This window comes from Pinus tabuliformis, chromosome 2_2 (genome assembly GCF_031772625.1).
Source record: "Pinus tabuliformis cultivar Carrire ecotype Pingquan chromosome 2_2, CPIR1, whole genome shotgun sequence".
Taxonomy (NCBI): Eukaryota; Viridiplantae; Streptophyta; class Pinopsida; order Pinales; family Pinaceae; genus Pinus; species Pinus tabuliformis.
The window spans coordinates 860,374,298-860,395,566 of NC_142300.1; the positions used below are offsets into that span (position 1 = coordinate 860,374,298).

Sequence of the window (21,269 nt, forward strand, 5' to 3'; positions counted from 1 at the left end):
TGGTGCCACATTTGCAAACTTATTGCTTGAACTTTTGAGATTGCTGAATGCCTTTACAAACTGCTCGAAAATTTTTGCTGAGCTCCACAAATGTAGTCCCAAACTCAGCTGAGAAAGAAATAACTTATAAGTTATAATGGGATTTTTAAAAAGAATTTGTCTCAGAAGCCCACTGACAATAAAAACATGATTTTTTTTTTTCATTTCCAAAATGGCATTTTTAGAGGTTACAAATTTCTGCCTTTTACCATGTAAATTTGGTGGCAGGGTTGTGGCCCCAATGGTGCTTCAGATAAATGTAAATGAAAATGGGTGTTTGTGGCCATTTTAATGCTTGAAATGTTGCTCCTGTTTGGAGTCAACTATGAAACTATTTTTTGGTTGTTTCCTGAACATGGTGTGTGGCAAACAAGCATATCTTGCTGTACTTGAATCATTTTCAGGGCATTTATTGTTCTGGAAACCTGTTTGTTATCAGGGAAATGTTTTCTGGTGGGAAATGCCATGTCCTGTATGTGGCCACTATCGAACTCTAATTGAGGGCACAGCATTTCTTACAAAAATATGGACCACACATATGCTGCTTATGCTATTCTTTCTCATTTTTTAGCTGTAAAAGTTTATTTACCTTCTGGAACATCCTACCCTGGTCTCTTTTTATTCTAATTTTTAACTTTATAGCTTAGGGAAAAGGAGGAAGCACTAGTTAGGTGCTGATTATATGGAACTACTTAAGTAAAATTGGCAGTGGTTGAAAACAAGGGAAGAATGCTTAAATGTTCCTTCTAAACTTTTACATTTTTTCCTGTTACAGATGAAATGTATGTCTTGTCGGCAAGTCAAAAACGGGTGGTGATTGAGCATGTTGGTGTGAATAAAATGCAAGAGAAGCTGATGCATCTAGAGAATTTATTCCATGTCTCTCTTGAGTATGCAGGAGTTAGTGAACCTGGCCCTGTGCATGAGATTCATGGCATCCTACCAAGTAACGAGTCGAAAAAAAATCCATTTCTTTAATTCCATATAAGCTATTCCTGATTTGTTTTTGAAGGTTGTTAGGAGATATCAAGTTAATTACATGCTAAGTGGCCTAAGTACGTCTTGGGGAATTTTACAAGTTTGTGATTTTTCTTTGTGATACCTTAATTGAGCAGTATTTGTTGTTTCCATGTCCATGGGTCCTTTCATTTCTAGTTTGGTAGTGCATGCACTACATTTATTTGCTAAATCTTTAACCTATGATGGCCTATTAGATAGTTTTATAGGATGAAATTTTCTTCTACGTCTCATGCTCTACAAAACAATTGAAAGTATGAGTTACAACTGTTCTGTTTCTTTTTTATAAGTTTAAATGCTAGTAATAATAGATGTACGCCTGTAATCCTTCTTTGTAAGCTGAGTAATAAATGTTGAATCTAGTGTCCATTTAAATGTCCAAAGCATATAAGATAGGTGCAATATAAGAGTAAAACTCTTTTAATAAACAGATCATTATGAGCTCTCCAATTCTTTTAAGACCTCTCCTTTTTTTCAAACAAGGCTTTGGAAGCTTTATGCTTTAGTTTTAGTCGACATATATTTTTTTCCCAAAAAAATCATACTTTCTGTTTCAGTACAAAATTAAAAGTACATCCCAAAGGCGGGTTATCTGCATCATAATCAACTACTGGACTTCTACATTACTGCTTGTATCTCCGAGAGAACCTCAAGTAAGATTTAATTAACGGGGTCTAAATACATAACTGATAGAAATACAACTTCCAAATATGACCTAGATAATGACCAACAAGCATGTGGCATATATCCAATTGATGTATACATATTAGTTGAGAATAATATTATGGTGAGAAATAAGAGCATTATCCCTGTATTCCTCAATGCTATGAGAGTGAGGCTGAAGAAGCAGTCCCTCCTTTGAGAGATAGTCAGCCTGTCCATTATCTTCTTGATAAATATGATTCAATGAAATTGCCTGAAGTAGACCAGTGATCTCCTTCAACTGCTGAGCAATATGTACAAGGCCCAAATTACAGATCTGCGCCTTGTCTTGCATCCAGTGAATAACCAGTTTGGATTCCCTGATTACTTGAAGATTGCAGACATTCTTTGCAATGGCTAGTTTCATAATAGCATACACAGCAGTAGGTTATCCCAAGTTTTTGGAATCAGTGCCAATGTTTCCCTTCCCATAAAAATAGTGGCTGTCGCTAAAGAATAAAGAAAAACCAAGACCACAAACCTGACCCTCCTCCTGACTAGCCCCATCTAAAAAACCCCGAGGGCTATGTTCATTGATGACGGGGATGACAGGGATGCATTGGGCCTTGGATTTGGATAACCCTTTGAGAGAAGAGATTTGTGACATGGCCCAAAAGAGAGTTTCCACCCTGTCTGGAGGGGAGACCTTGTCTTCATAGGGTCTTCTGTTTTGAATAATCCATATTCCCCAAGCCACTACCAGTGGTAGTGCACTATACCTTTTTCAATGTTCGGTTATCGAAGTATGAATGGAAACAATCTTCAACATTTCACTGATCTCAAAGACCTGAGAATTTGATATGTATCTCCACCTGTTTCTGTACCTGTCTAGAGAACCACACTGAACAAATAAATAGCAGCTGTCTTCAACAGCATCATGACAGGAAACACATATACCAGGACCCAAAAAACCCCTTTTCTGCATTTTGTCCCGAGTTAAAATCCATTTTTTTAGAATCAACCAGAATAAAAGGATACTTTTAAGAGAAGCCGAGATCTTCCATAGCTTCTTATACTGCCAGGCGATGTCATTCTGATCAACCTCCAAAAGAGGAATATAGGCCAGTCTAGAGCTCTAATGCCTGCCGTTAGGATTGAAAATCCACACCAACTCATCCTCTTCATTCTGCATTTTGTATGCATAGTACATACAAAATTCAACTAAATGTCAGTGGTACTAGTCACATAAATGATAAATCTATTAAAAATTTAAATCATGATTCATAATTCATAACTGAAAGACAACTTACAACTACAAGATAGTAAGATAAACACATTGACAACTGTAGTTTTCTCATTAAGTCATCAAATCAAAATGTGTTACATAGGTAGTGCTGGTGCAATGCCAATGGCAAATAGAAATAGAAAATATAAAACAACTACAGGTATACAAGCCTCAAGGCATCAATCATCATCAGAATCAGCATCACTGTCCTCATCATCATGGTCCCCACTACTCTTCTCTGCATCCTCCTCCTCCCCTGTATCCATAGTCGCCTTTGCATCTGCTGGTGTGGAGGTTGACCCCTCTAAGTCATCAAATCTAACAGGCTCTAGCACTGGATCATTGAGATCCATGTTGGCCAATGCCAACTCAACAGTGGTGTCCCGACCCATATCATCAAGAAAGACATCCCACATCTTTGTCTTTCCCCTCAACCACTCTTCCCTCTGCCTGTAAATAAGACGAAGGTTGGTGTGCACATACACCATTGTCTTTGCCCTGCACTGCTCAAGCCTGCTCTTCTTCACATTATGCAAATTCCCATATGTGCTCCAATTCCTCTCGCAACAAGAGGATGAAGTCACCTAAGAGAGGAGCCTCATGGCTAAGTGCTGAAGAGGAGGGCTTGTTGCCCCATGATTTGCCCACCAAGAATAGGGCTTCTTAGCCCCCCTGTCTCTAATCACATCATAACCTCCAAATCGACCACTGCCAGTGGAAAACTCTGCAAAGGCATCCTCCACCTCAGCAAGCAATGCACTATCTTGATAAATCCGCTTGAATGCCTCTTTCCTCCCCTGTGAGATTTCACCATCCATGTGAGGAGGGAATCTGCGGGAAGGTCCACCATTCAGCCACTCATGGCTGTAGTATTTGGGGTTCAATGAGTGAGCCAAACAATGTAAAGGTGTACAATTCTTGTCCCATCTGCTGACAAGAATATCATGTATGGTATCGCAGAAGGCCTCTGGTGATGTCTCATACTTGGGGCATTCACTCTGTAGAATAATGCTCCTCACAGACTCAATCATGGGATCCCATCCCTCATAAACCTTTCCTAGGATGGGTTTGTTTGTATTTGCAACTCGAAGCAAAGAAATGATAGGGTCCATGATTTGAATAATTAGATCTACCCTCTCCTACCAAGCATCATCTAGCACTGTGTCTTTCACTCTTTTAGAGGCTACATGATCTGTCTTTCTCCAAAAAGACCAAAACTTAGAAATAACCATGGACCCAAGAGCGGTCTTGACCTCCCTCAACCTCTTCAACATCATGAATGAAGATGCAAACCGTGTATCAGCAATCTTCAACAATGATAGATTGCTGTACTTGTAGATAGTGGGGGCATTTGTATAATTTTGCACAAAGTTATAGATATGTCTTGCATCATCAATAATGCTTCCAATCCAAAGCACATCAGAAGCAATGGATTTCAGTGCTAAGTTCAATGAATGGACAATGCAAGGTGTCCAAAAAACTTGTGGATATTTAGCTTGCACAATCATGCCAGCAACCTTGCAAACATGTGCATTATCTGTAATGATTTGCACACAAGAATCAACACCTACATCTTCAACAACTTTAATAAATAACTCACCCATAAATTGTGCATCTTTGTATTCGCCAAGTGTATCCACTGCTTTCATGAAAAATTGACCACTTAAGGAAGACACCATGAAGTTGATGATTGGGTGTCGTGTTGGATCTAAGTTATGGTATGTTCTATGCTTATAACAGTTTACTTCTTTTTCTTATTATATTCCATCGATTAGCAATCACATGTACATAAAGTAAAGTGCAGATAGAACATTAAACGATCGACAGAAAACAAGCCAAGACAAGAGACACAAGATGTGGCGGCTAGCCAGGGACAAACCCCACAATGTGTGGGGAAACCCTTTGATCAAATCTTCTTTTATCTTCAATAATTCAGCAGAGAGAAATAGTACAATAAATCTGATTCATATTAGCGGTAGAAAACCCTAGATCAGTAGCATCAGCATTAGCGGCTTCATTATCAAACTAGGGCAGACCATATCTCACAAACCGACAGTCGGATTGACTTCATTCCACCACCAAAAGTTTTGGCTTCCAGAGGAGGTTCAGATGAACCTACAGCGCAGTTCAGATGAGGAGATCTTCTAGGCCACGTAAGTCAATCTTTACTTCTGCAGTTGCAGCTTCAGTTTCAGCAGTTTCCGGCTTCAAACTAGGGCAGTCGATATCTTGCAAACCGTTCGTCGGATTGACTTCATTCCACCACCAAAAGTTGCGGCTTTCAAAGGAGGTTCAGATGAACCTACAACGCAGTTCCAAAGAGGAGATCTTCTAGGATACGCAAGTCAATCTTTACTTCTGCAGTTGCAGCTTCAGTTTCAGCAGTTTCCGGCTTCAAACTAGGGCAGTCGATATCTTGCAAACCCTTTGTCGGATTGACTTCATTCCACCACCAAAAGTTGTGGCTTTCAAAGGAGGTTCAGATGAACTTACAACGCAGTTCCAAAGAGGAGATCTTCTAGGCCACGCAAGTCAATCTTTACTTCTGCAGTTGCAGCTTCAGTTTCAGCAGTTTCCGGCTTCACATGTGTGAGAGAGAGAGACCCATTTCAGCGCAGTAGAGAAGAGACTCATATCTGCGCAGTAGAGAGAGAGAGATGTGATGAGATGCGTGAGTCCAAATGAGGAAAAGTCCTCTTATATTTATACACAACGTTGGTGGGTGAATAGATGCGACTGTTGGGCTTCTGAGCCTACATGAGTTGTAGGTCGGCTTGATAATAATTCCATAATCAAAATAAATTCATATCTCCATGAATACTTATCGGAATTGGATGATCTTTATATCAATCCTACACCTCTCGACGAGAGGAATCTAATAAAAATATTATTAGCCATGAATAAGATGACCCACATGAAGTTTTGCCCTGGTTGCCAATTTTAACACTCCTTCTCAACCATGGAGAACTTCATTTGTAATCTGTCTATCGGTTGTTACTATTCATCCATCAAATGCACTGCCTTGTACAGCCTGACCCTTGCCCTGCTTTGCTCTATTTTGCCTGTTCTGCTTTGTCTTGTTCTGCCCTGCACTGATCTGTACTGTTTTGTTCTGTTCTGCTCTGCTCTTGCATTGTTCTGTTCTACTCTGCTTTTGTCCGAATTATGAAGAAGAAGAAATGATCGAGGATGTATCATACTGACTCAAAGTCAGTCTCAGAGTATGTACCACTGGTCCCAGACCTGTCTCAACCAACCCAAAGTCAGCGTCATAGTGAGTACAACTCCAATGGTCCTAGACCAATATCATCCTCCACTGACTCAAAGTCAGTCTCAAAGTAGGTACCACTGATCCCAGACCAGTCTCAACCGACCCGAAGTTAGCGTCATAGTATGGTACAACTCCTACCACTGGTCCCATACCAGTATCATTGATCCCAGATCAATGGAGGTCATCCTAGCGTAGGGAGTACGGTAGTTACAACGATGCGTCCATCGGTACTACTATGGTCCCTAACTTCATTTCCCTGCTCATTGATCAGATGAGAGGTACTTCCCATGAGTCCCAGACTGTATGGGTAGGATGCCTCGACAGGAGAACTAATCAATCTTGTCCTCACAGGAGAACACATCAATCCTGCTACAATTGCCATGGAGAACACATCAATCCAGGCCTCACAAGAGAACACATCAATCCTGCTACAATTGCCATGGAGAACACATCAATCCAGGCCTCACAGGAGAACACATCAATCCTGCTACAATCGCCGTGGAGAACACATCAATCCAGGCTGCCATGGAGAACACATCAATCCAGGCCTCACAGGAGAACTAATCATCTTGCTACACAGGAGAGCGAATCATCCTGTTCCACAAGAGAGCAAATCATCTTGTCCCACAAGAGAGCGAATCATCTTGTTCCAGTGTGCACCACCAGGGGAGGGTGAGTCACCCTATGGTCATATGTTGCTCCAGTAGGAACCACAAGCCCTTAGAGCTCCCAGAGCTCAATGTATGCAACATGCAGGACCCTTGTACAAAGGTTTCTTGCCGACTCCAAGTCGTTTTGGAAAATCACGAATTAGATCTTTCCTCGGAGCTTTGACAAGGTGTATCAACCTGTACATCATCTTAATGTGATGGAGCTTCCTTGCTCATCAACTTACCATATCCCAGATGATGTCTATCTGCTAGAGCAATTGACGAATACGAGATTCCTCAATAATCGAATCCCACCTCTGGTTGTTACAGAGAATCACAGTGGTATCCAATGTAAATCCAAACAGCTCACTGAAGAGCTTTCGCAAACAGACTGCCTCACACGAGGTTATGCTAGCAACAATATATCCTGCTTCGGCAGTGCTCAAAGCTACCGACTTCTGCTTCCTGCTCATCCAGGATATCGAAGAAGATCCCAAGGTGAAACAGTACCCAGAAGTGCTCTTACGGTCCACCACCCTGCCTGCCCAATCAACATCAATATATCCAAGTAGTCTCACATCTCCGGCAGTGTATCTTAATCCATGAGAGATTGTGTCCTGAAGACATCTCAGAAGATTCTTGGCATCAATCCAGTGAGGCTCAACCAAATATGAGCTCATAATGCTAACTGCAAAACATATGTTCGGACGGAGGTTCACCAAGAACATCAATGCGAATGAGTTTATGAAACTCAGAGGCATTTCCCAAATCTGGTCCGACATCACTACCATATAACTTCTAAAAGTTAAGATCCTCGAGGTAGTCACAGGCTTGCAGTCCATCATACCAAATCTTTCCAATATCTTTACCACATATTTCTCTTGAGATAGGAAAATTTCCCTTGGCTTCTGCCATACTTCAAGTCCTAGGAAGTAGTGCATCAGTCCTAGGTCTTTCATTTCAAATTCAGAGGCCAACTCCCTCTTACATTTGTGAATGAGAGGGTCTGCACCTGTTAGAAAGAGGTCATCCACATACAATACCAGTATGAGAGGCTTGTCATCTTCAACCTTAAAGTAAAGGTTAGGATCGGCTTCACTCCTAGTGAATCCCAGCTTCATCAAGTAGCTATCGATCCTCTCATACCATGCTCGGGGTGCTTGCTTCAGCCCATAGAGAGCTTTCTTCAACCTGTATACATGAGATTTTCGATCATAAATCTCAAATCCTTCGGGTTGCTCCACGTAGACCTCTTCTTTGATCGAGCCATGCAAGAACGCAGTCTTGACATCCATCTGATGTAGGTTCCATCCTTGTGAAGCGGCAAGGGCTATGATCGAGCGGATGGTTGTATATCTGGCAACAGGTGCAAATATCTCATCATAGTCTATACCTTCCTTTTGGGAGAAACCTCGAGCAACAAAACGAGCCTTATACTTTTCCGTGCTTCCATCTGTTGCATGCTTTATCTTGTAAAGCCATTTTGAAGTAACAATTGTCTTGTCCAAGGTCTGGGAACTACTTCCCAGACATCATTCTCCATAATAGACTCATATTCTATGGTCATAGCATCCTTCCATACTTGATGCTTGACGGCATCTGAGAATGACGAAGGCTCATTTTGTATGATCGTGCTCATGATGGTCAGGTATCCTTGATACCTATTAGGTTTCTTACTTTCACGAAAGGTTCCTTTGGGGTGCAGCATGTCCTTCAGCATCATCAAGTAACTCCTTAAGCCATGAAGGCCTCTTCCTAGAAGAGGAAGGCTCATATGGAGGAGGATCAATCGGATCCATGGGTTTTTCTATATCAGGCATTGATTCATCATCCTTTTCTTTCGGTTCCCTGGTGTCGGCTTCTTGAGAGCTCCTCAAAGTCAGAAGATTGATCACCTTGCTGAGAGCCATGTCTTCGTCAAAGGTGACATCGTGACTAATTATGACTTCCCTTTGACCGGCTACATAGATTCTATAGCCTTTAGTATTTTCACCATAGCCCACGAAAATTCCCTTCTTTCCAGATGCTCCCAATTTATTTCTTTTCTCTTTCGGCACATGAAAGTATACAGTGCTTCCAAAAATTTTAAAATGAGAGACATCAGGTTTCTTACCGGTGAATTTTTCTTCAGGAGTCTTGGAACCCAATGCTTGATGAGGGCATCGATTTTGTACATATACGGCAGCGTTTGCAGCTTCAACCCATAGAAACTTCGGAAGTCTTTGATCATGTAGCATGGCCCGGATAGCTTCCATCATCATGCGGTTCTTCCTTCCCACCACACCATTCTGCTAAGGAGTATGTGGTGTAGTAGTCTCCCTCTTAATGCCAACCTCAGGTATGCCTGAGTGAACCAATTGTAATATATCGGAGGTCTTGCTTTGGCTTGAGGGGAATGGTCCCCTTTTGAGCTTTCCTTCGGCACATCTTGGACATACACCTTCTTTCTCTACTCAAAATTCGGGCATCCCTGTCACCATTTGTCTTACACCGAGTATAGCTTTATAATGAAGGGGGGCAAACTTCTAATGCCAAAGTTCGAACTGAAGAGATGTGTCATAAGACATGACACCTAGCAGACTTCCATCAACCTGATATAATGAATCAACACTAAACCCAAGAGTAAAGGCATCTTTAACATTATTTTTCCATATACATACCTTGCCATTGCTGAAGGTTACCTTGTAGCCTTTGTCTTCCATTGCCGAGATGGACGCTAGGTTCTTTTTGAGGTCATGTGCATTTAATACATCCTGGACTTTCTAGCCTTCTTGAATGGTTGTCCTCTTCCTCAATCCCCAGCTCTCCTCTTACCTTTGTTGTTGAATTTGTCATTCCTTTGATTTGCCATCAGAGGGATTTTGATCATCATCCCGGTGTGAGTCCTTTCTATCAGGGCATTCCCTTGCATAGTGACCTGCTTTATTGCAAATGAAACATCGTCCTTTTCTTCCACCCTTAAATCCAGCCTTTCTTTTCGATTTAGACCCAGAATTATTTCTTTTCTTAGCATGAGAAGAAAAAGCAGCAGGAGGACCTTTAGGCAAGGGCATTTCCTGCTCTTCTACCCTTGTTTGTTCTTGAATGCATCTAGCCATTAATTCGTCGAAACTAGGAATTACATTATTGTTCAGAAGAGTAGTCCTGAACACATACCATTCAGATGGTAATCCTCCGAGAGTTGTGAGTGCCATTTCTCTGTCAGTAATGGTTTCCCCAAGAGATAGGAGATCGTTCTTGATATCGGTGATTCTTAAGAAGTATGCTTGCATACTTTCATCTTCACCCTTCTTGATTTCCCTCAACTTATTTCTAAGAAACAAAACTTGATTTGCATCATTAACTTTAAATAAACTCACCAGTCTGTCGTAGATTTCCTTGGAGGTGTCTAGATCAGAGATGTAGGCCACCAAACACTTGTCGATAGAGTCCCGGATGATCTTCTTTGTTTTGACTTCTCCATTTTTCCATTTGTTCCAAGCAGCAGCAGATGCATTTGATGAATGCTCAACAATATTGCCCTCTTACATGGTCCAGCACTCCTTGATCTTCAAGGGTTAGATCGATAGACATCTTCCATCCGTGATAGCCAGCTTTCTCACGGAGCTTGTCTTCGGCAGGAAAGAGTGTTGAGGACCCCATAGTTTTTTTAGGATAGCCTTGCCAATCTTCTCTTCAATGATTGCTCTTGCTCTTGCTCGGGCTTTGTCTTCACCTCAGCTCTGATACCATGTTAAGTTATGGTATGTTCTATGCTTATAATAGTTTACTTCTTTTTCTTATTATATTCCACCGATTAGCAATCACATGTACATAAAGTAAAGTGCAGATAGAACATTAAACGATCGACAGAAAACAAGCCAAGACAAGAGACACAAGATGTGGCGGCTAGCCAGGGACAAACCCCACAATGTGTGGGGAAACCCTTTGATCAAATCTTCTTTTATCTTCAATAATTCAGCAGAGAGAAATAGTACAATAAATCTGATTCATATCAGCAGTAGCAAACCCTAGATCAGTAGCATCAGCATTAGCGGCTTCATTATCAAACTAGGGCAGACCTTATCTCACAAACCGACAGTCGGATTGACTTCATTCTACCACCAAAAGTTTTGGCTTCCAGAGGAGGTTCAGATGAACCTACAGCGTAGTTCAGATGAGGAGATCTTCTAGGCCACGCAAGTCAATCTTTACTTCTGCAGTTGTAGCTTCAGTTTCAGCAGTTTCCGGCTTCAAACTAGGGCAGTCGATATCTTGCAGTTTCCGGCTTCAAATCGTGACACGCAGATGAAAATCGTGACACGACCTCGGATTCGACGAGTCAGGAAAGGACACGACGTGTCATTGGATTTGGACACGAATCTAGACAGAATCGCGTCGGATTCGCTGGATTCGGGATTCGAAGGGCCTCCAGGGCGAATCCGGTTATCTAGGTGTCCAATTAAATCATAAGGTAAGAAGAGATCATGGTTGCAATGTGCAATTGCATCCTTTCCTAACCATTGAATTAGATCTGACTCGCGAAGCCAAATGTTTGCCAACCACAGAGAATGCATGTGAGAATGCTCTCTATTGCCGTCTAATCCACATCTTTGGGCTACGTGGAAGAAATCTTTAATCCTCTAAGTGTGGCCTTGAGGAAAAGTATCAAATCGAGTTGCTGTCCCACAATATTAACTCCTCCATCTAGGCTAACTCCTAGCTGTGAAATGTTTAATACTGTTGCAGTTACTGGTTAATATTCACCTATTTGAAATAAATTATTTGTCTACTGCAATTTATATTCGGAAAATACAGAATAAATCACTACTGCAACTTCATGGAAATTAAATCACAGGAACTGAGAAAATATTGCACACACAAAATAATAAAATCCGATATTTTTGGAGAAATGTCCCTGGAAAAACCCGTGTGGCGAAAACCACTTCTGCAGATGAGTATTTTTTTATTATTATTCAGCAATTCTGCAAATGAAAATTATTACAACTGTTTGCCATAAATTAGCAAACCTTTGGAAAATTATTTTCTTCACTCCTGCTGGTTGATCTGAACTCCTGGAAGCAATTCGGCCCCTCTGATTCAATTCGGCTCTCCTCTGGAACCCTGAACTGATGCACACGTGTGGCCCTGGTTAACTCAACCTCCATTGGCAACTTGCATTGGTTGGGAAATTAACTCTAGTGAAGCCAAGGTGGGTAGTCCCTAAAACAACCAAGGCTAATTAAACTTTAGTAAATGATCAAATATTTCTACGAGTTAATTTAATTACACAAGAGTACATTCAACCATCAACATATAATTCACTACATATAACTTAGAAGCATGTAAATACAATTCACAAGTAAATGATATAATAATCACAAATGTATAAACAACCAGTCATAAGCAAATGATATAATGATAAAGACTAGTGCTTGAAAATAAATGCTTGTGTTGCTTTAAAATAAGTCCTGGCAATGTGATTGTGGCCCAAATGAATATGTTGTCGAAATGTTTTGGAGAGTGCTGTTAGTAAGTTTTATTAAAGTTGATTTCACTTGGATTTAGATTTATTGGTCGAGGGAGTGCATAATGGAGATGTGGGTGTTAATATTTTGTGTAGCATCAGGAGGAATTCTTGCATGGCTTTAAGGGTCTTCAAGTTAGCCCAGGAAAAGGTCAAGTCGGCTAGCCTGTGAAGGGACATGTGCCTTGGGTTGTCACACCCCTTTGACGTGTATAAATAGGTTGATGTGATGTCCCATTGGATCACTAAAGAAGAGTAAGTTTGAGCAAAAGGAGCCGCAGTCCGAAGGAAGAGAGGTTGTTGGAAAAGGAGGCCGTGTTCTTTGTTTTTGCTAGGCTAACGGAGCAAGCTAGATTCTGTTTTAGGCAGCTATAGAAGGGTTGCAGGCTTGTTTGGCAGTCACAATTCTAGGAGGAGCCGCAAGTGTAAACAAGACCACAAAAAGTGAAAATAAGGTTGGTTGCAGGAGTGGAGGGTTGCTAGGGTAGGCCGCAACCTAGATCAGGCTGGTTGAGGAGCAACAAAAGGAAAACTGCTGGCTGTAGGTGAAACAATGCCAAAGAAGGGCTAAAGGGGTTGACCTCAAAGGACAGTAGGTTGGCCAGGTTTAACTGGTATTTTTTCTTGGGTATTGGTACAAATTTCTATACAAATATCTGATTTGTAAACCTGAATAATTTCTCCTAAGAAAAATTGTTGGGTTTTCTCCCCAGGTTGGGTTTCCCAAGGTAAAATTATTCTCTTTTGTGCATGGCTGTCTTTTTGTGATCTTCACTGTTTTCGCTACATTTTACTATTGAGATTTTCTGAAGTGTAATTATTCAATGATAGTAGTGGCATAAATACTGGTTGAAACTCATTAGGAAGAAATCACCTCGCAAAAAATTGTATTTTACTTCAGTAGCCTTAGAATTTCAATAGCAGGTGTTGTCGCACAAAGTGTCTAGGTACCACGAAAACGCTCAGGGTAAGGGTTGTCACTCTAATCCTTACTCCGTTTAGACCCTCTCCTAGACAAGTCAAGGGGGTAGTCCTTAAGGTGAATGGATGAAGATAGTCTGTGGAACACAGGCTTTATGAGATTTAAGGATGAATAACTTCATGAATTTAGAACACGTCTTGGTCAATTGAGATGGATAGATCAAAATAAGACACAACCACAGGATAAAAATGATTATAGACCAGTGCCTTTATATTGAATTAACCATAGACTAAACAAAAACAAGTTATCAAGAGCAATTTGTAAATGTGGCAAAATGACGATCATGAATAATTAAATGTCAACGCCTAAAACATTATCATGCAAGATTTTCTAGCAATTAAATCTCAAATCTAAAAGAATTTATCTTTCTCCTACTGTCAATATGATGTTTAAAACATTAATCGCATTTGACAATAGAGAAATTAAAATTTTACACTTAGCCAAAGACACCAAGAAACTTTAAATTAGAATTTTAATTATTCCTTAGGCAATTACTTTGATGTGGTAAATGAAGAAATCGAATTTTATAAATGTGACGAAAGTATATAAAATCAAAGGGTTAATAAATTAATTTTTTAATGGGCCATAAGCCACATTAATTTTTTTATTTTGAAAGCGCAAATCCTTCTTTGATTTATTTCATTTAGGAATTTTAAAGTCACACACACACACATATATATATATATATATTTTTAAATTTTTAGATTTTCTAATGTTTTTTATTATTTTTTTTTCTAATAGAAAAATCCAAAAAATAAAATAAAAATAAAAAGCAAAGATTTAAAAAAAATGAAATTCGATCAAAGTCATTAAAATCAAAATGTTTAAGATTTTATTTTATTTTATTTATTTATTTTATTTTATAAATTTAAAACCAAAACAAAAATAAAAAATTCAAAACAAAATTAAAATGAAAAGCTAAAAATAAATCGATTTATGTTAAATAAAAAAATCAATCTAAACCTAAAGCATATCAAAGCTAAAAAAACAAAACAAAGGAAATTGAATGCTATTGTTTGCTTCTTGTAGGTTTGACGACGGAGAGGAGAACGACGACAGACACAGGAGAAGTAGCTCCGGGTTGGAAGGGATGAGGGAGTAAGGAAGCAAAGGGATGGCAGTGATGAATGGAGAGCGATTAGGACACAAGTTGAAGAGTTGCGGATTAGGAGGAGTTAGAGCTCGAATGAGAGGGATATGCATCAACAAGAAAAACGCAGCAGAAAGAAAGGAATAAACCCAAAAACGCAGGCAGAGAGAATCAATTTTTTTTTTCCAGAAAGGAGGAACCGCAACAACAGAAAAGAGAGGCTCAATACGACAATAGACATGAGACAAATGGTAACCAAAAACCCAAGAAAATTTCCCAGAAATTTCTGATTAAAATGATATATTCTCTTGCTTAAAATTTGTTGTCGAAATTCTTGCAGAAAAAGCTTCGGATCTAAACCCTGAGAGCCTCAGTGATCCAAGTGGATGTTGGTGGCCACCCACCTATCCCACTTGGACCCTCACAATTGTCTCTTTCAGTTTTTCAGTTTCCTTAATTGTAGTGCAATTTACTATTTTTAGCAATTTTTTGGGTCCTGAACTTCCGGAGCTGTTTTGAGGCCCTAAATGATGATTTTTGGGAAAATTGGGAGCAGACCCATGTTTCTCTTCTCAAAGTTGTAGTCCTCGGATAGATATTTCTAACGAGATATTGTGCGTGTCAAACGGAGATCGTATGCCAAAGTTACGACCCCTGGAAGTTGATGTACCAATTTACCCAAAACGGGGCCCACAGTTTGGCGTTGCATCTCTTAGGGTTAGGTTTTTGGATGTTTAGGGTTTTCCATTGTTTCTCAACAATAAATAGGCCTTTGAGCCTTATTGTAACATAGTTCAGAGGCATGTAGCCACCACATCTCTTCTCATAGATAAGCTACCATCGCGCTAGCTGGTTTATTTCCATTTCTATTTGTAAGCATATTTCATTATTTTACATTAATGAAATGAAGTATTATTTCTGCTGCATCTCTGTAATTATGGTTATTTCTGTACTTTATTGCGTTCCTATATAAATCCGGATCACTCAAATTGAAAATAATTTAGAATAATGCCCCTGCAAATGATTTTGAGGCCAGATCTTACCCTCAAGGGCCTAGATCTGGCTTGAAATTAAACTTCTCTTTCAGATTTGCACCCTGTACCTGCAAGAAAAACGAAAACAAAAACACCCAGAACCCAGATATAAAAAAATAAATAAAACCCCAGAAACTTAAGTCAGAAAACCAAGAAATATTACAAGTCTATGCACAAAAATGGTAGATCTATCAGATATGAGGAGTATAAGTCCAACTCCGCTCCCAGATCTGATAATCTAAGGCTCTCAACAGTCAAATTTATATATATTCCACAAAAAATTAAGATTTTTAAATTATAAAGGAGGTGCTAACTCGAAACCTTTCGTGTATTACAAATAAAATCTTATGATAAGCCCAACGCTTAATTTAGTTGGGCTCTTAAGAAAACATAGATCGGGAGTTGGCTGGTCCAACTGAAAACTTCTCCTAATGCCCGTGGATCTAAAAAAAATCAAGATTTCTTTGCAAAACTCAATCGAACCATCAAAATAGAGCAAGAAAATAATAATAAAATTCAGACAGATAGAGATACTTGCTATTACGTTCAAAATTTAAATTATTATTTAAACCCGAGCAACTGAGCAAGATACTTATACTCAAATCACTCTTCAGAAGTTATCATCAATGGCTTTAAAAAATTTATGCATGAAAATAAAACATCTTACAGTATTCCCATGAAGAGTAACACTAGCAGAAATTAACTCCAAAGTCTTTATTTATTATTCACAAAAAAATTACACAAGAGCATTTTACTTAACACACAACTCAGAGATCGGATAGATCGATTGACAAATGACTTCCTATTTAAAGATAAATCCTTCAACGACTAGTTCGAGTGATTCTCGTCAAAGCAATCTCGACCGTTGATGAAAATTAAAATTTATTTTAATCTCATCCGTTGAAATATTTAATTCTTGAAGAAATTCGAATTTTTCAATTAAATGTAATTGTAATTAACTCAAAAATTATATTTTTGAATTAATTTTCTTAAAATTTTGACTTTGACTTAACTCCAGGGATCAAAGGTTTAAAATTTATCAAAATAATTAATTTGTCTTAGTCCCTGAACCTCTTATAATTTAATTTTTTAGGACCGACGAATTTTGCCTTTGGATAATTTAAATTTACCTAGGACCTAGAATTAATTAAATTTCTGGCTTAGTATTTTAATTAATTTTTGGCCATAAAATTTAATTAATTAACCTATGAGGGGATAAATTATTGTTCGAACTCTCAAGACACGTTACATCATGATTTTCATATTTTTTACATCACAAAGGGAGAAAACCCATTTGTAATAGACCCTCACAGACTACCCATTTCTGTGACACAAATATAATCCAGCAGACCAAGCAATTTGTAATAAAATAACCTAACCAAATAGTTAAGATTATTCCCAAATCACTTTTACATAGACTCGATTTAAAACATTAGTGTTGATTTGGGGTAGCATCGGATGTGCTCTAGCCATGAAAATTTGTGGAGAGGCTAAAGGACATGAGATTTCCAAGACCCAGAAATGGTTTGGGGAAATTCCACCTGGTTAGAGAGAGATTAAAATAATTAATATTTTTAATGGGTTCCTAAGTCTAAACTTAGGAAAATAAAAATATTAAGGGGTATTAATATAAAACTGGGTGAGAAGGTTCTAAATGACATGGATCAAGCCAAATCTAATTTTAGCCATTGATTAGAGATTTAATCTCAGCCGTTGAAGACTCAACATAAAAAGTATAAGAGGAGGCTTGAGGGTCAGTTGGAGATACACCAAGTTGATCAGTTAGTTCGATTTTCTGGAGCGGGGTTTGTTGAGAGAAATCGAACCATTGATTAGAGTTGCAGCGAGGGGCTGTGAGTGCATAGCAGAGAGGCAGAGATAGTGCTGGAAGACCAACGCAGACGTAGAGAAGGCTACGCAGAGCCAATAAGAGCCACGCAGAGGGCTAGAGTCACTGTGCAGAGGGCCAGAGGGTCTACGTGGGTGACTCAGAGGGCTAGAGAGCCAGCGCAGAACATCAGTAGGCTGACTCAGAGGGTTTTAGGCCGACGTAGAAGCCAGGAGGGCTGACACAGAGCCTTAAAGAGGCGTTGGAGAGATTTTCGTGGAGCAGTTGTCAAATATCTGCTTCCGAAGAGAGGTATTACTGCTAGATTGATTTCTCTGTCCGGTGAGCTAGCTTGGCACCCTATTGTACTCGAGAAAAGCTGCTTAATAATAAAACCCTCAGAATTGCTGCACCGGTTTTCCTAAATTGGGTTTTTTCCCGGGGACGATTGTCTAAAAATAACGGTGTCCCTTGTGTGTTTATCTATTCTTTCAGTTGATGATCTGTAGATGATTAGACTGCATTTATTTTTATTTTCAGTATTTATATGGTTAAATAACTTGTTAAGTAATTAAATAAGTAGTTAAAATAAACCAGATAGTGCAGGAAGAATTTCTAACGGGTTAGACTTAGAAATTCCAACAACTAGGACTCACCTAAGATCTTAGCGACAAGCTCCATTTCAGCTTTGGGGTAAGACTGGAGTAAAACTCTGCCGACCATCCGAGAATGGATCAGTGAGACAAGAAACCTACCAGAATGTAGATCGCCACTAGAAAAGTAGGTTTACCTAGGTTGTTACATACATGACACAGATTTGTTGAGATTATTTACATTATATACATGTAGAACAGGTTTACATTATAACATGATGATCAGGTTGATGATGATAGCTAAACGACACAGACACATTGATCAGGCGCTATCCCTTTTGCGAAAAAAAGGGGGTGTACTGCTATGGGTCTTTGACACGTAGTGGTCAACATATGGCTCTACTTGGGGACACGTTGTTGCACTGAAGGAATGTGATAATCCAGAATCTGCATCCACGCAACACATAAGATAACATAAGTAACATCCATCCAAAAGTCATCATATAATATTAAGCACAGGAAAGATATAAGCTCTTCATTTATTAACTATCCTAATAACATGAAAAACATAAATCTGACATAACTACAAAATGAAATGCTGAAATGAAAGGGTGTAGGGTTAGGAGTACAATACAAAGGATGCCCTGTGGCGTCAAATGTCCTCTCTGAAGTACAATTTGAGCATTTGGCCATTAGCGGGTAAATCGAGTGGTTCGCTTTCCAATGTGCTCAAATGGATTGAGTTGGGTCCACCAATGCCTCGAATGATGTATGGTCTTAGCCACAAATTGTCAAATTTGTTATGCTTTCCTGGTTTTTCATTCTTTCGATTCCATAACAAGACCATATCTCCAACCTGCAAAGATCTTGGACGAGATTTTTTGTCAAAGCTTTTCTTGATGTTAGATTGATTTTTATACATATTATCAAAAGCCTTCCAACGAGTTTCATCCAACTCTACAAGATGATCAATTGTATTATGGACAACAATTTTATCGTTAATAAAGTGTTGAAGGAGTTGGTAAGCTGGTAATTTAAGGTGCACAGGCAAAGTTGCATCCAGGCCATAGAATAATTCAAAGGGACATTTACCAGTAGCTTTCTTTTTTGTTATCCTATCTGCCCACAAAGCATACTTACTTTCATAGGATTGCTTGTTATCTCCCACTATTTTCTTGATAATGGTTATAAGATTTTTATTACTTGATTCAGCCAGGCCATTACCCCAAGGATAATAGTTAGATGAATGAGATAACACAATGCTGTACTTAAAACATAATGATGAAAGTTCCATAGAACTGAAAGCCTTAGCATTGTCAGTAGTGATCTTGGCAGGGACACCAAATCTAGTAATTATTTGATTTTCAAGAAAGTCCATAATAACCTTTTCAGTGGCATTCTTAGCTGGAATGGCTTATTCCCATTTTGTAAGATAATCGGTAACGGTCAAAATGCATGAGTAGCCATTGCTAGAATTTTCATGGAATTTCCCAATGAAATCTAGACCCCAATGCTGAAAAGGAGCCTCAACAACCATAGGTTGAAGGAGCAGGGTAGCTAGCTTCTGCTTCCTAGTGAATAGTTGATAGGACTGGCAACTTCTAACAAATTTGTGCACATCAGAAAAAATTGAAGGCCAGTAATATCCAGCGCTAAGGATTTTGTGGGTGGTAGTTCTAGTAGCATAATGCCCTCCACAAAATCAAGAGTGAAACTCAGAAATCAACTTTTTAGACTCAATTTCATCAACACATCTAAGTATAATGCCCTTTGGATTTCGCCACCCTAGGCCATCCTTCATGAGGCAATACTTAGAAGCCTTTAATCTAAGAGCCCTTCTTTTATGAGCAACTAAATGGCTAGGACATGTAAGATTCAATAGGTAATATATAATATCCTTGTACCATTCATGCTCTCCTAACCTTTGCAACTCAGGTGAAGATGAATCGTTAAGACAAATCAAACCAAGAGCTTTCTCGTTATTTTCAGTTAACATCTCTGCTAAACCTTGACCCTTGACCAACTTGGTGGGTTTAATTTCCAAATCATATTCTTGAATTTTTGTTACCCACCTAGCATGGGTTCCTAAGCAATCAGTTTGAGTTAATATATCTTTGACAACAGAATGCGGGACATAAGCTATAAATTTGGAATACCCCACATATGTCTTGAAATGCTTAAGAGATTTAACTAAGGCATAAGCTTGCTCTTCCATGGTAGTGTAATTGAACTCAGAATTCTGAAGCGCTCTACTCATGGAAGCAATAAGCTGTTCTTGCCCATCCTTATTTTTTTGAAGCAAGACACCAGCAATGGTGTCCTCAGAAGCAAAAGAGAAAATCATGAAATCCTTGGAATAATCGGGATTGATTAAAACAGGAGCTTTGGCTATAACATTTTTTATTTCTTGAAAAGCCTTTCTACTGTCTTCTTTCCACAGAAATTTTGCGTCCTTTTTGAAAAGACTTTGAATAGGCTTTGCTAATTCTGCGTAATTCGGAATAAATCTTCTAAGGAAATTTATTTTTCCTAGGAAGGACTGGAGGGATTTTAGATTATGGGGCAAAAGAATCTTTTGAATCGCCTTAACCCTTTCAGGATCACTCTTGATCCCATCCTTTGAAATTATGTGACCCAGTAACTTCCCTTCAATTACCCCAAAGATAGATTTAGCAAGGTTTAAGGAAATGCCAAACTCCCTACATTTGTCAAAAACTCACCTAAGATGACTTATATGATCAATACAATTCTTAGAAAAAATAGTAAGGTCATCTTGATATATCTCAATGAATTTTCCAATTAAACCTTTAAAAGCATAGTCCATGGCCCTTTGTAAAGCAGCCCCAACATTTGTTAAACTGAAAGGCATTCTTATGTATTAAAATGTTCCCCAAGGTGTGGTGAAAGTCGTTTTATGTCGTTCCTCCTTTTTTACCCAGACTTGATTATATCCGGAAAAACCATCTAAGAATGACATCATCCCGGATCTCATCACTCTTTGCAACATGGTTTCCATAGTAGGCAAAGGGTAATTATCCTTTTTACAAGCTAAATTTAGGTTTATGAAATTGACACAATTTGATTGTACTGTTCTTTTTCCTAACAATCACCAAATTTGAGCACCATGTAGAATGCCTAGTTTGAGCAATAATGCCAGCAACAAGCATCTTTGTGAGCTCCTTTTGGACTAAGGGGGCCAATTTAGGATTTATTTGTCTAAGTTTATGACGAAATGGCTTAGCATTTTCATCCTTTAATGGAATAGTATTTTCAATAACATCTTCCCTATAGACCTAAATTCATCGTAAGAGAAAGATAAAACATCCCTATAC

The 21,269-nt window shown here is 38.9% G+C and overlaps 1 protein-coding gene across 1 annotated transcript in view; it reads left to right on the top strand.

The window, feature by feature from the left end:
• Positions 1 to 21,269, top strand: part of PFI (tubulin folding cofactor E / Pfifferling (PFI)) — a 307,411-nt gene that overhangs the window by 48,073 nt on the left and 238,069 nt on the right. The window contains exon 2 of the mRNA XM_089405409.1: positions 815 to 985. Coding sequence (XP_089261535.1) covers positions 815 to 985 — 171 coding nt within the window. The remainder of the gene's footprint in view (positions 1 to 814; positions 986 to 21,269) is intronic.